We start from the raw sequence: 15,648 nt of genomic DNA on the forward strand, positions 1-15,648 counted from the left end.
CTCTCATAAAACCAGTGTTTTCCCTCATTTTTGTAATGGCTTCAAAGGGCTTCTGAGCTTTCCAAAGGCACATTAAATCGTTATAAGATGAAATGAACCAATGTAGTCAAGCTAGAAAAAAGGAAGAAAAGTTGGATGGGGGGCATTTTCTGATACAGACAAGATCTTTTTAGAATCCATACACCAAAGATATTGAGAGCCAGAGAAAAGATGCATTGTTTTTTTCTACACCACCAGAGTGTCTTACTGAGTATAAAGAGAAGATGTATTCCTAAAAGCTAATTCTTGTGATACTTTGACAAAGGAAGAATAAAGTACAAACTGTACAAAAGATGGGGGATATAATGAGAATGGCCCAGAATAGAGTATAATACCAATGAAAATTGCACCACCTACGTTGGCTTGCTAATTAAAATGATCATTTAGGGACGAGGCAATGGTAATGCAAATTATGGAAATAAAAATGTTTTGGTATCACTGCATTAAAAAATCGAGATGTGCCTTTTAATAAAGCAGTCCATTCATAATCTGCCTGATTGCAAATTTCATATTGTTCTTTTTTAAGAAAGGTAGTGCAGCTGAACAAAGGGATTCAATTTTGCCCGCAAAAGATGAAAGAGATGATAAATTTGCTCTTTTCTGTTTCGAGGTACAAAACAACGTATATTGTGAGGATGTTCTTAAAGAGGATACGTTTCGAACAAATTGCGTTTCCTGTCTCCCTTTTTTGTCGATGCTTTAAGAGCAGCTGCATGATAAAACCATATAATAGGAAAGGAAAAATTTGCCTCTGACTGGAGTGAATTTTAATTGTGTGTCTGAGTGCAGTATTTATACATGTCACACAGTAATTAGGCAGTCACATTGTGACCATAGCTTGTCTCTTTGTCTGCAGATGGTGTGGGAAAACGGCTGCGTTGTTATTGTCATGCTGACACCCCTCACGGAAAATGGAGTCAAACAGTGCTACCACTATTGGCCAGATGAGGGTTCAAACCTTTACCATATTTATGAGGTAAAAAAAACAGAACTACATGTTGTGATAAAACCTGTACTTATTTAGTTAATTCAGATGTAATTCACAAATAATTAAGAGGTGACATACGTTATTATTTGGGGAAACTTGGTTGGGGAACCTATGTGTTTTGCTTTCTTTACACTAATTTTGTTTAGAAATACCCTGCAGTGTTACCAAGTGATTGCAGGGGGTCAATTAATGTGTTTTGCGAACTGCCAAAAAAAAAGGCTCAAAGTCATAAACGGTATCTGTCTGTTCAAAGTCTATAGTTTTATTTAAAGATTCAGTGTCTTACTGTAATTTTGCTTGGAGCTGATTTATCTATTTCAAAAAATAAATCCATACCAAAAGCTGGAATTTTACCTACTCAGGCTATACAGTACTGCTGCTCACGTACTACCATTGATTATATCTTTCTTGTGAGCTGAACTCAGAATTCCACTTCAAAATCAAAAGTAAAAAACAATCTGAAAACCATCTCTTCTGATTTACCCTCCTCATTTAACCAAAAGCATTAGGGATCCGTAAGGATTTTAAGCAGCTGTAAATACTATTATTAATTACACTGGATAGAGAGAAAATGTAATTTTAGAAACAGTAATACAGAAAAATGTTTTCTGCAAACCTAACCTCTTTTGCTAATACGAGCCAATGTGACCATTGTGCCTAAAAGGTTTGCGAGCCTTTTAGAGAAAGAAATACTCTCCGTCATTTGAAATTGAATTTCTTTGAATGCAATCATGTCTCTAAACATGCATGGACCAACAAAGTCCGGAATTTCTGCTGGCATAACATTTTTGTTTGTGCTTTTCGTACACCCATGTCTTGTGCTTTTTCTTTCTCGATGAAGGTAAATCTGGTATCAGAGCACATTTGGTGTGAGGACTTCTTAGTGCGAAGTTTCTACTTGAAGAACATGCAAACGAATGAGACGCGCACCGTGACTCAGTTCCACTTCCTCACCTGGATGAACAAGAGTGTTCCAGAATCCACCAGATCGTTGCTGGACTTCCGCAGGTACACCCATAGCAAACCTCTATAGGGTCTGTCTCATGTTATTAACGTGACTTGGTTTTGACCATTTTAATCTAAATTGATTCCTCTGCCAGCTTTTTTTTTTCCTTTGGTCTTCTTGTTTTGTCGTTTTAAAAGGCATATATTTGTGTGTTTGTAAGTTTTTTTAAATCCATTTATATCATAATAAATACAGAGCTCCATAATAACATAAGAAACAGCTCCACACTGCTCTTTGGTTAACTGGCCTTTATGGCTCAAATGCAACAAGAAAGAAATTGTATTATCGCCTAGTTAGGAACAAAAAGTCCCTTTACGAAAGCATCCGTGAAGGAAAACAGTATGACACCTGTCAATGTCTTATGTGGTTTTTCAAAAATGGCATAAGGACAAAACAATGAAAAGTCTTAAGGATCGGAAATGTCTCCCAAATTATATAGCAAGCTACGGAGTAGCTGGTAAGGAAGATATTTTGTTGACCACACCCAAAAGCAACCAAAGACATATCTAGGCAATATATTAATTTTGTGAAACACTGAACCAAGATACAAGCCCTTGAATCAAGGAGTTTCAGTGGTTGTCTGTCTTCCTGGTGCTGTTGCGATTAGAGCAATGGCAGAAAGCTTTTGTGGGGGAATAGATACAGTATGTGAATGAGGTGCAGGGGAAGGGGCTCTTAAAATCATACTGACACATTTTGCAGCCACTCATGCTGGCATAATTACTCAAATGAAAAATCAGTACAGGTAAATTAATAAGTGGCATATAGTTGTAATTTATACTTGATAACGCAAACTAACTTTGACGTTTTCCAGTTGTTGTTTTCTACTGTACAGTATGTCAATACTTGTGATGGCCATCTGATGACTTTCAAGCTGTGGCAGTGCTGAACTTGAACATAAAAAAGGCATTAAACAGAGTGCACTGTCTCACTAGCTAGTTTTTACAAATCTTAAAATCCTGAGCTCTTAGTTCCATTTGACATTTTTTACTCCACTTTTCCTCCTGTTAGAAGAAACGTTATGGTTCCAGACAGGCTTGTTCGTCTCACGTTGACATGTCTAATTAAATATTTTCTTAAGCCTAGAGGGAGGAAATTTGCACTTTAAAGAAAGATCACAAAGCTAAAAGATAATTAGTATTACATGTGAGGGCTTTTTAAAATATAAATTGCACTCTAATTTCTCGCTGTGTGCCACAGTATTTACTAACACGACTCACATTCCGAATGAACATACTCTTATTTTTTTGCCAGCTAATTAGCGGTTGCCAGTGTCATTTTTGTGATGTTGCAGCTAGTAATATGAGCCCAGTTGCATAGTCACAAAAGTGATCATTGGAAACTGTGACTCTGCAGCAGGGACTTTTGTGGGAACTCCCCTTTTTACAGCCACTAACGACCTTTGACCTTTGCTTGCCAATAATTTGCATGATGAAACCCCTTTTTTTCACTATGTTTAAAATGAACTAAAAGCTGGTTTGTATCAATGATTACTTTCCCTTGCAATTACTTCTTTTGTTATTGTGTTAGTTTTCTTTCTTCATTTTAAATTCCTTAAAAAACTTAATGTGTTAGGATCACAATATCCCATGGTGTGAATTGTGATGCTGTTATTTATGGAGGAAAGATGAACTGCAGATTCAGGTGTCTTATTTGTAGTTAATATTTTTTGGAGCTAGACTATCTAAGACAATTACAATGTGTTTCTTTGTTTTAATTGCAAAAGGTATGAATATTTTCATCTGTAGTACTTTTTGGACATTTGAGTTGTCCTGGTAATCATACACATATGGCAAATGCATTTAAATTATTAGAGGTTACAAAGATTTTGAAAATCATCTTGGTGATGGTATTTATGTGTTCATATCTATTTTTTTTCATAATCTGAAATTATTATGGTTAGTATTTAAAAAAAGATTCAGGACTTCAGTTAGATTGATGTCCCTGTGATTTATTTTTGCTTAATAATTGCTTGACACAAACTATTCTATTATAATCGGGATTTCAAGAGAAAACTTAACCCTATTTTTTCCACAATGTTATTTTTTTACAACACACTTAAAAATATTAAACCCAGATTTCCATAACAACTGCCAGTTAATTCATTATTACAACTCAATAAAACTCATTATTACAGTTGGGTCTTTCCTGTCATGTGATCTGTTTAATTAATGAGTTTAAGCACTGAAGGTTGTGACTTTTGCCTCACCATTTAAAAACATGGTATTGGAAGGGATACATATTTTTTACTCTTGTTAGGAAGGCACATTATGTTTACTAGTTAACGTGTGTACTAATTTTATTTTGTGCTTTATTATGCATTTTTATTTAAAATATAGATTAACTAATTAACAAATGTCATTTTTCTCTTCAAATGCATGTTCGGTGCACCAAAATGCAACATCCTAATCTATATATGGTGACATATAAATTAATATTTAACTACAGCACAAAAGCTCTAGACCTGACTAAATGTATTTGCACTAAAGTAATTATACAGTATACACCTCTGATATTGTAGTCATTGTGAGTGTTGGAGACCTATTGTTCTGTAAAATGAATGGAATTTAAACATATTTAATCTAATTAAGTCATGGTTGAGTATTTCCTAAGCAGTACCTTAATGTTTATGATATGTTTTTTTTCTGTTTTGTTGCAGAAAGGTTAACAAGTGCTACAGGGGCCGTTCTTGTCCAATAATAGTCCACTGCAGGCAAGTATTTACCAAGGCACCTACGAGCATTTCCTGAAAGGCATAGAAGCCAAGTTATCTAATGTAATCGGAAGATCAATTGTATTTTATCTTCTATGACTGTCGTTGGTTTTTACTCACACTCTTCTTCAGTATATGAAATATATTGAAATGATTGGACATCTACTGTACAGTATGTGTGATGTCCATGCACATACAGTATTATAATGACCATTTTTGATTTGTAGGATTAACAAAGGCATTAGAGAACAGTAAAGGACCAAGCACAAACTGGAGCACACTAAAACAAATGGGTGTCTTGTAGCTTGGCCTATTATATATAATTCTATATACTGTATACACATATGTGTACAGTAAGGTAAGGCTACATACCGTACATTATGGCATTGTTCCTTTTAAAGGTGACCCCTTATATCTGTAGAAAATGATAGGACTTTGGAACTGGTGGGAGGGCATAAAGCAAAGCAAAAACAGGCAATTGTTTGGTTTTCCAAGGACACTGGCCTACCAAGGATAGCTTAAGACAAAATCAAGGATTACAGAAGAGATACTGGTCAGAAATCGCAATGCTATACAGCACATGGCATTTAAGTCATATCATATAATACAATGGCTGTATTGTAAGCACCCCAGGACAGTTCAGGGCATCAGAGAAAAAAAAACATCTTAACAGGATGTCAGATGTTACTGTAATCTTGTACTAAGTGGCTCGATATCCATCACTTGTATTTGAATCAATCTATAATAAAAACGACAACACAGGTAGGAAAAATTCTTGCCACCACTTTTCCATTTCCAATCGTACATATAAAATATGTATTTGAAGGCGATGCCATATAATATCATTGGGCATATTTGCACAGACTGCAGTTGTATTTCTTTTTTTTGGTGGCTGTTTAAACACTGATAAAGCAGATAAACAGCTTGGAGGATGGTACTGTATTTGCAGAAACAACGCATGTGTTGTCAAGGAGCAATGCAGGTACATAGACAGCTAGTAAGGAAGCTTATAGCTGTTATGCTTTTTGTTTGCACTCAAGAGAAATCAAAGCATAAAAAATCACGGAACTTTGAAAGTTCATTTTGATTATACTGCATCACAATCAATAGGGAAACAAAGATATTGAATTCCTGTGTATGACATAGCGGCTGTCACCTAGAGAGACATCTTCACATTGAATATTACCTTATGCCTGGAGGCACAAAAGCTCAATTCACAGGAAGATTAGCAAAGCATGGTTCGTAAATGCTTCTTGCATTTTCTGTCCTTACAGTTGGAGGCTGTCAGAACATAACATAAACTTAAAAATCGTTCTGGATGTCAGCATATTGTAGTTGGCTGTTGGTTGAACAAAAAAGTACAATTCTCTTATTTAAAACATAACTTTGGTTTCATTTTTATTCAGGTTAATGGTTGATCCCTTTCCACCATCCTCATTTTTAAATGAAAAATTCATTAGAGTTGTAATTCTGTATTTCCAGAAACACATTTCCTGAAACAAACTCATTTAATTAACCATATTGTAGTATCGTATTAAAAATACGTCATCTACAGGAGACAGTGTGGAGAGAGCAGAAAACTGGAATAAATCCAAGTATTTAGACAGAGTTTCTTTTTAGAAAACAGTCAAACCTAAGATTCTACCATTTATTGATTTAAATTAAATGCATTAATACAAGTGATTTTTACATATGTGCAGATAAGTGGAAATATTATTTATTTTAGTATTTTATATATCTGCATGGCGCATGCAGCACTTTTTAGACATTTCCATAAGATCAGTAGTGGAGGTCAACTCTTTTACCTGGAAAATAATTCACAGATTACAAATGTTCCTTCAAGATCTGCAGGGAGGTACAGTATCATTGTCAACTAAACATGACCTAAAGCAAAACAAGGATCCTGACTCATCCCTGCTGGCTCTGGATTTTCAAGAAGCCATTGAATTGACACACTTTCTGTTAGCAACTGAACGTCTTCTAGGAGTGAACTCTAACCAAACAAGCCCATTATGTTTGCTCATGAAACCTCTGACAACAAGCAATAATATTGAAATTCTAAATGAGCAATTTGTTTTCATTTAAGACAAAAACATACTCTTGTGTGCAACAAAACTTGGGGGGAATAAAAGGCTTGTGTCTTTTTTAGCCATGCTAATGGCGCTTTTCTCTCATTATTTACAGTGATGGTTCTGGAAGAAGTGGAACGTATATTCTGATTGACATGGTTCTCAATAAGATGGCCAAAGGTGGGAGTCGAAAGGCTTTTCTTTCTCTTAACGCTTGTGTGGAGATGTTACTATGGCAACACTAAAGCCTCAATTTTCTGGAGCAGGCCCTGCGATGCATTAGAGGATGGCTGAAGCCTTAGGTGAATGTGCAATGAATATGACGGGTGGAAAAAATACTGTATGGAGACAAATTAACATTAAGAAATGTATTTCCTGTACTAACAAATAAAGCCATGAATACTTCAGCACCACAAAGATTTTAAATGCATTACTTTGCAGTGACATTAATGCCTAACTGAACATTCTCATATAAAATAGAGCTATAAATAAATTATAATATTTTAAGAAAGGTTTGGTAAATGTGCGGGTAATGTATGTGTAAATGCAAGGAAGGAAACTACCCAATCTTAAAGCTCTTACCTTTTTCAATGTGTTACGTTGATTTCCTGATTTTGAAAACATGTAACAGGTGGTTTGTTTGTTTTTTTTGGTTTTAAATGAGAAGATTGAGGCAGAGATAATCAGTGGATATGAAAAAAGTTCTCTTCAAAATCAGGAGCACGAATTGATCTTGGAATAATTAAAAACAACAACTGTAGTTCCAGTTGTACAGCTGAAGTTTGACTTCATCGCGCAGGAATCACGTAAAAAATGTCATTTATTGACTCAATTGTTCCACGCAATGTCAAATACCATTCCAAGTATGGGCTTAGTGTTGCATAATACGAAATAAGTCATGTGAAACTAGCCCAAGAAACAATGAAAGGGCCCCCTCCGGATGGGTAACCCATTTATTTGTTCTTGACCTGTTCCCCTTTTGCCTATTATGTATACTATTTGAAATCTCCTGACCAGGGCTTCGGCTCTCGCCTTAATGAAAGATCAAAGGCCAAAGTAGGCATCTTAACCCTGCTGAGAGGGGCTTTTCCCAGGCTGTCACACTGTGAGGCAGCCAAAGGTTTTGTTCCGACAGGAATCTCGGCCTAGCCTGTTAGGCCTGGGTCCTCTTTGTCTGGCCTGAGAAGTTTGAGGCCCAGGTTTGCAGCTCCAGTGTTCATCAACATGATCAAAGGGCCAGCAGCCTGGACACAAAATCGTTCTCGCTCTTTCCTTTTGCTTGAAGAATGAATTGTAAATTACTCAAGAATGCCATTTTTTTTTCCGAGGCCTTTTTGTAGAGTGTCCCTAACTTTGGAGTCCAACACTTCTTAACATGAAAGTGGAAGAGTACTTTCAGACTGAGCCCAGCTGCATTACCAGCCTCTGCTTTCCTCTTTCAAAAGGTCTTTAAGGACTCGGGTTTTCTCTTGTATTTCCTTGAAAAGATTTTTGCGAGTGAATCTCAAATGAGTCATTATGTTCTCCTCCAACGTCTAGTTTATTAGAAACTCCACAACACTTGGGTTGTTAAAGTCATTCAGTCTAAAGGTGAAAAAAAAATTGATCAAACAGACCAGTGCATGAATTTATCACAGCATGCTTAATTTAGCTGCCGTTGTTCAAACATGGTGTTCACATTACTAGATAATGTGATTTTCCAACAAAAGCATAGGCTTCAGAAAACAAAATGAAATGTAAGATTAAAACTGCGATTTTGAATGTTTGATAATGGCATCAGAAGTCTATTTCAGTTTATGTAATGTTCTCTTTATTTTTTTTTAATTGATGTCATCAACATGAGTTGCTCCTCAAATGATTTATACGTTCTGCGTCTTAAATGTGAGGGGTGTTTAAATAAAGATTGCATGGAAAAACGGAACTCATTAAAAAGCTAAAATGCATCAGTCTGCATAGAAAAAGTCTTTTTATGTCTTTTTTAAAGATTATTATTTTTTCCTTTTTTAAGAACATGATGCCTTTGATTTACTTGGCTCCTAAACCAGCATCTATAGCCAAAGAGATCATGGAGTTGAGACCCAATTTGTTCAAGACCCAGATAGCAGGCTTCTTTATGGTTATACCAGTGTTCATTAAGTAGGGAGCATGGGTTCATGCCAGCTTTTCATTCCACGGGGCTAAGAGCACTGCTTCTGTTACTGGGAACACTGCCATCTGAACAAATCTATACTGGGGTGAGCTGGAGTTCCAGCAAGCCTTTGCCTTTGAATTTGAAAAACCTCTGGTTGCCCACAGACCGAAAGAGCTCAACCTGTTTATATCATCAATGTCTAGGGCTCTGACTTTTACACAAAAAAAAGGGGAATCCCCTGATCAGAGCATTGCTTCTGAAGCTGAAGCAGCAAAAAGCCCGGTTCATTGATTTTATTTTTTATGCATCACTCATTTGTCTTGGATTACGTCTGCATCTTCCTGTGAAACAAACACATCATTTCCCTTTTTTTGAAAAAAAAACTCCCGACTCCAAATACAATTTACGGCTGCCTGCCAAAGTCTGTGGAGGGGGTGAATGTAATAATTTTCAATCGCCGCACAGGTCCAAAGGGAGCAGAGTAAGCAGGAGATTGACAGATGCAGGCTGGATTAACTGGTACTTTGAACTCCGTCCAATTTGTGGTTTCTTGCAGGTGCAAAAGAGATTGATATTGCAGCTACCCTGGAACACTTGAGGGACCAAAGACCAGGCATGGTCCAGACAAAGGTACTGTCCTGAACTCCTCTGGGGATCCTAATGCATTTGTTAAAGGGTAGACTGGGAAGAAATGCAGCAACACTACTTATAGGCACCACAAACCATAATTGTACTTCTATGCAGGTTTAAAATGCGAACGGGTTCTCTGTGTTAAATGAACCCTCGTCTCTGAAGTGTGTGCCAAGGTGAGCCTATTTTGCAGGCGATGGACCCATGATCAAATTCGGTTATTATTCCCCCAGTTTTGATACTGTAAGAATCTCTAAAAGGGATTACAAACTACAAGGCTTTGAATTCCAAAAACTGTATTTTTCCTGTCTCTAGATGTGTGCCTTACACAGAAATTACTCTCACTTGGCACACTATGGTGCCTGAAAGAAGATGTTTATGGATTTCTGTACTGTTTACCTCAGGAGCCCCGCAAAGTCACATTTATACCCTACAAGGAACAGTTCAAGAGTCATTAGGAATGCAGTGTGAGTTTAAAGCAATTATTTGATACACATTTTAATACCTCACTTTGCAATAACAGACACCCGCCACAACATAATTAAGTAATGTATGATCTATTTTTAATCTAAAACCATGCATCAATACTTCCTTGGAAAGCAGTCATCATAATTAGGTTCAGAGGGATTGCTGTTTACAGTATGTGTCAGTTTATGCTGTAGCTTTTCACCCTAGAATTCTGTGTAACATTTAAAGCTCTTTAACAATAGAAGATTTGATGTTGTACATAGATCCTTTGTTTTGGGCACGTTTTCATACAAATTTGAGTGATGTGAGTCACAGAACAAATTCAGAGTTTGAGGCTCCAAGGGAGAAAGGTTGCATAGGCCTCTGTTTATATACTTGTCCTGTAAAAACAGATTTCTGGATGGACTCATCCTAACTGCCTTGCCACTTTTTTAAAGTACCTAATTCATTTATCCAGACGCGTGGCAAATTTAAAATATCTGATTACATGCCAGCAAGACGCTCTCCGGAGAATTTGTTTTGATGGGTTTAAACAAACCATGCACTCTCGCCACTGAATACAAATGATGAATAACAGGCTTTCAGAGTAATTTAAGACTGTGCATTAAAAGTCAGCTTCGAAATGTCAATTACAGCAAATCCTTGGGCAAAATTAGACACTGTCACTTCACAAATGTCATTCACTTCTGTGAAAAACACTAGCACAGATTTTTTCTCATCTAAATAAAGATTGTATAATGTGCTTCATTAATTAAAGTTTCACCAGCTCACTCCTCATTCTCACTGAGGAATTCTGACCTTATGACTTAAAAAGAAGTCCTTCTACATGAGGATAGTTAAATAAATTAAGTATATCTTGATGTCTTGATTTGTCTAATCTGAACAGTCTATCATGTCTGTAGCTACTACAGGATTATTATATACTTAAAAATTCTAATTTAAAAAATGTGTGAACATAGCAATGGTTTGGTTTATGGCTTAACCAACTAAGAAAAATGTATTTTTCCAATTGTGTAAATACATCTTCAAAAACACATATTTTTAGTAGTGATTTGTATTTTTATAAAATACCTATGAACTGAGAAAACGCACAAATATAAGGAAAACAATCTCCATTTTTTTCAAAGAACGTGTAGCATTCAAAAGCTGAAATTAATTAACCATAATTTATAGAAAAATAATTCAAGAAGCATTGTTCCTGATACTGGAGTAATAAAAAGCCAAGTTTATTTATTTGATTTTTTTACAGCACTTATTTGTGCCTCTGTCTTGCCTGGTGGTGTTTTTTTTTTAAAAAGGGGTATATTTGAATTTTTAGTTTTCTGAAAACTAACAGAGGAGGAATGGGGAAATATCTCATTGGCTAAGGAAAATAAAAATGTCACAAGAAGGCTGACGTGTATGACTTTTGAGACGTGGCTTTTAAATAACGTACTTAAAAGTTGTTTACTTTTGTGGTGAATGATGCCAAAGCTAATGATTCATAATGTGCAGTAATAAGTAAATATATGTTGTGTGCATATTTATGAGAATGTACTGTATCTGTCTCTTCACGATGATTTGGGTGAGCTTTTTCAAGGACATTTTATGTCCATTACATTGATGAGTGTGTCTATTAATTAATTGACTGCCTGTTCAAATCATCACCCTGGTTTTGATGGAAAAAACAGGCAAAATATGTTGACATACTAAAGGAAAAAAATGGTGAAGGGTGGGGTTCCTTTTCTATCCTGCTCAGTTTCAGTAAATCGGGTTCTTTGAAATAATTGCTTTTTATAAATGATTGTTTTAATTTTGTCCAGTGAAACACAAAGTCATAGTAACCAATTTGTGGTAAGACAATGTAAAGAGTCAGTGACTACAGTGCTTTTCAGTGTTTAATAGGAAGCAAGGATATGCCGTGCTATGTTAAAGTTTGTGTACATTTTTTTTGTGTGCTGTTGAAGTTTGAAATTGTAGCCTTTTTAAGCCATTTTAAGATACCAATTAATACTAACAGATCATTATGTTGAAGTACAAAAGCATTTAGCTTTATGAATGACCGAGAGCAACAGGTTTTGTTAATTATGATGAACACCATACAGATATATTTGATTGGTGAAGGTGATGGTTACTACAAATTCACAATGTTATCATCTTGACCAGGTTTTCGAATGTTCTGATTAGTGTGAATTTAAGACTAAATGACAGGCTTGGATGTTTCTTACCCAACCTAAACTAAATAATATTAATCAAAGTTGTCACAATTAAATTCAATTGCTCATGTTCAGAATTTCACATGCTGCAACTTCTTATTCTAACATATCTGGCTTTTGACCAACAGTGTACAAGTAAGCAGTACAAACACCTACAACAGTGTAGATGTAAGTAGTGAAGCTTGAAAATAAGTACTGAAAATATGTCAAGGTTTATGAGAACAGTTTTCAAGACTGTAGCCATAGATACATGTTTTTTATATATATAAGATACCGTGTTTAGTTTATTTAAAACAAGTTGTAACATTTTCAAACGTGCTGATTGTATGTCCTCTGGTCTTGTGATTTGGCTCCCCCTAGTGGAAGCTCTCGAGTTGAGCTTTAATTTCACTTTGGACCTTCTAAGGCTGAAACAGGTGTTCCGGACATCAAAGCTGAATTACATTTTCAAGCACTGGCTTTAAATGAATAGTCATCCATATTCATTTCACTATTTAGATACATACCGTATTGTTTTTATCAAGACATTTTATGTTTGTGCCCTATACAAACTGTGTATTTTTACTGCATAAAATAATTCAGTAATGCACTGTAACCCTCCACAAAATATTTATTCTACAGATTTAGGTAGTACTTAATACAGAAACCCTATATAATGAAATGATCATATTAATACTATTGCCTATAATTTCTTTGCAATGACCCCAATTAAAATAATATTATTGTTCTTAACTTTATGATGAAATTAACCAAATTTCACGAATGTGTGTAGTCTACACAGTGAAAAAGAGTACTACAAAGCATGTTTCTATTGAACTTAAACAGCTATGTTTTTGTCCTCTACTATTTTCTACTCGAGTTAATCAAATTAATCATTTTTGTTTCAATAATTGAAATTACTGTATTCATGTGGTAAAATAGAAAACATGTCTCATAAGACAGATGTACTGTGTCAGTGAAATATAAAATAAATGAGCCTACCTTCATCCATAATTTATAGAACAATTCTGTATCCATATTTCATTTATGGCATATTTTAAGTTTTTTTTAATGTTAGATATGTTTTGGTTTTTTTTTTTGCTTTAACATGTTTCACTCTTTTTGGCTCAATACACAGTGATAAAATGTCAAGTAGCTTTCATCTCGCCAGCTATCAAACGTCTCTGTTTTCCTTTTCCTATGTATGCATGACCATGCTGTAAATACAGGCCTACAGCATGAATCATAGAATGAGACTTGAAAGAGTTTCTTTCCCGAGCACAAGGTCATTGTGAGATGAGCCAATCAGTCCTCACTGGAATTTATCAGGGAATGCAGTGAGTCAGATGTGAAATTCAAACACGTCGGGTTTCTCTCCAGAAATGAACTGGCCAGAGTCCCAAGTGATAAGGTTTGATAAACCAACCCATCATGAGAACAACAAAGGAGCCGAATAGATCCTCAGATGGAAGAAGTTCGGTCATTCAAAACTGGAGGTTTATATTCCAAATAATTTGTGTATTGATGGGTTGGGTTAATTTCACTATGCTTTTCACGAGTGTTCGGCACCCAGATGTATTCGCATGTATAACGTAAAACACCCTTATGTTCAACCATAGCTCCCATTATCACTGCACAGGTTGTGGCACTTATGCTAACAAAATCCATTGTGTAATAGCTGTAACCCATAAGGCAATCAGTTTTCTTTAAGAATTTTTTTTTAAGTTTTAAAAAATAGTAAAATATGTCTGCTTCATTTGCAAGTCACAAATTCATTAATTCACAAGCAGTTTAAGCATGCTAATTGCAGTCCTAAAGTTAGGTAGAAACACACATCTGCCTTCCTTTGCCTCAACACAATCCAAACTAACCGCAAGATGAAGCACGTACAGCACTTTTCACCCTCTGGTCTTTTGGGGGAACCAGGGAATTGAGCATTCTAAGAGAGGAGAAAAGATTTTCGGGATGGAAGATGAACCACCAGGCATACATTTCTGTTACAGAAAATCTGGCGAGTTGTTCAAAGGTAGCCGAATGCCCGCCAGTGGATTTGAACCGCGTGATTCACCGCTGATAACTCCCTCCTTTCCTTCCCTCCTCAGGAACAGTTCGAGTTTGCACTGACAGCCGTTGCGGAGGAGGTGAATGCGATTCTCAAAGCTCTTCCACAGTGAGAGCTCGGAGCGGCGCACAGTCCCCCCAGGATCCTCTCCTTTCGTTTCTCCTCTCGGTCTTTGTGAATGTTGTACGAGAAACTGTGACCTGATCTTAACCGTGTAGCTTCTTTTTTTTTTTTTCTCTTGGAATCCGTTAGAAGTTGTTTCCAGACAAAATATATATATAAAAATAAATAAATAAGTACTGATAAAAACCGTTCAAAAACATACAAAGCATCGTTCTTTGAAAAACGAATAGTTAAGAAATGAAAGAAAAACATTTCAATTCTAGAACAGTGAAGTGTGTGTTGTGTGGTCTGGGTCACACCATCTATTTCTGTCTAGAGGGAAACTTCAGGGAATTTTATTGGCTTGAAAAGGAATTTGGGTTTCCATTTTCAAATATATGAGGATTGGCTGTACTCCTGTACGGTATGTTATTGAGTTTGTAGTAATACTGACTGTTTAGTGATGTATCCGTACAATTAGCAGGAGGTATTGAAAACACTCTTAATAGTTTTATGTGATTTTTATATTGATGTACTGTAACATTAGTTTTGCAGAAGTATAAAAATGTGGATAACGTAGCAGCCAAGCCTGCACTCAATCAATTGTAACAGTAAATTGAGACAGTTGAGTAATAATTAAAAGTATAAGCAATATAAATATCTTCACATTCTTTTTTGCTTTACTTTAGACCCACTCTAAATATTTCTTTAGTGTGGCCCATGATAGAAATCTCAAGTCATGTGCGTAAATCTACAGCTGGTATTTCTAAATGTTTAGATCTTCAACATTTGTTCTATGCTGCTGTTGCAGAAATTGGTGTCTGTAAAAATAAAATAAGTCTTTGTCTGTAAATAGTCTTAATTCCTTGAGACAAATCATATATGTTGACTGTTTTGTCAGTCTGCTAGTGTTGTCCGCATTTTACTTTTAAGACTAGTGTGCTGCAACTGATCATCTTGAAATTTTGGTCCACACAGTTCTTAAGGTCCTATCACTGTATTGTCAGTCTTAGTGAAGCTGTTGAGGCTGGAGCTCAATGTCCTCAATCACCCTTTATCATCTCCATGTACAGTATATGAGTTGTCTGTTTTCCTTTCATGTCAATGACAAAGCAGTACACAGATGCTATAAAGAATCTATTGTAATGCTAATGATCTCTCAGTTCAGGGTACCTTTCCTGTAACACTATACTTTCTTATGTAACCAGAAGGCACAATTTAATTGTTCAAACCATCCTATCTTGTTTTTGGACATAAAAGAAATGA

The 15,648-nt window shown here is 35.8% G+C and overlaps 1 protein-coding gene across 1 annotated transcript in view; it reads left to right on the forward strand.

Moving 5' to 3' along the window:
• Positions 1-15,235, forward strand: part of ptprn2 (protein tyrosine phosphatase receptor type N2) — a 321,077-nt gene extending 305,842 nt beyond the window's left edge. Inside the window, exons 18-23 of the mRNA XM_088919449.1 lie at positions 896-1,015; positions 1,869-2,035; positions 4,693-4,746; positions 6,931-6,995; positions 9,503-9,576; positions 14,321-15,235. Coding sequence (XP_088775575.1) covers positions 896-1,015; positions 1,869-2,035; positions 4,693-4,746; positions 6,931-6,995; positions 9,503-9,576; positions 14,321-14,392 — 552 coding nt within the window. The 3' untranslated portion in view covers positions 14,393-15,235. The remainder of the gene's footprint in view (positions 1-895; positions 1,016-1,868; positions 2,036-4,692; positions 4,747-6,930; positions 6,996-9,502; positions 9,577-14,320) is intronic.
• Positions 15,236-15,648: the final 413 nt, after the last annotated feature.

The sequence above is a fragment of the Atractosteus spatula genome, chromosome 6 (genome assembly GCF_055471065.1).
Source record: "Atractosteus spatula isolate fAtrSpa1 chromosome 6, fAtrSpa1.hap1, whole genome shotgun sequence".
NCBI classification, from domain to species: domain Eukaryota; kingdom Metazoa; phylum Chordata; class Actinopteri; order Semionotiformes; family Lepisosteidae; genus Atractosteus; species Atractosteus spatula.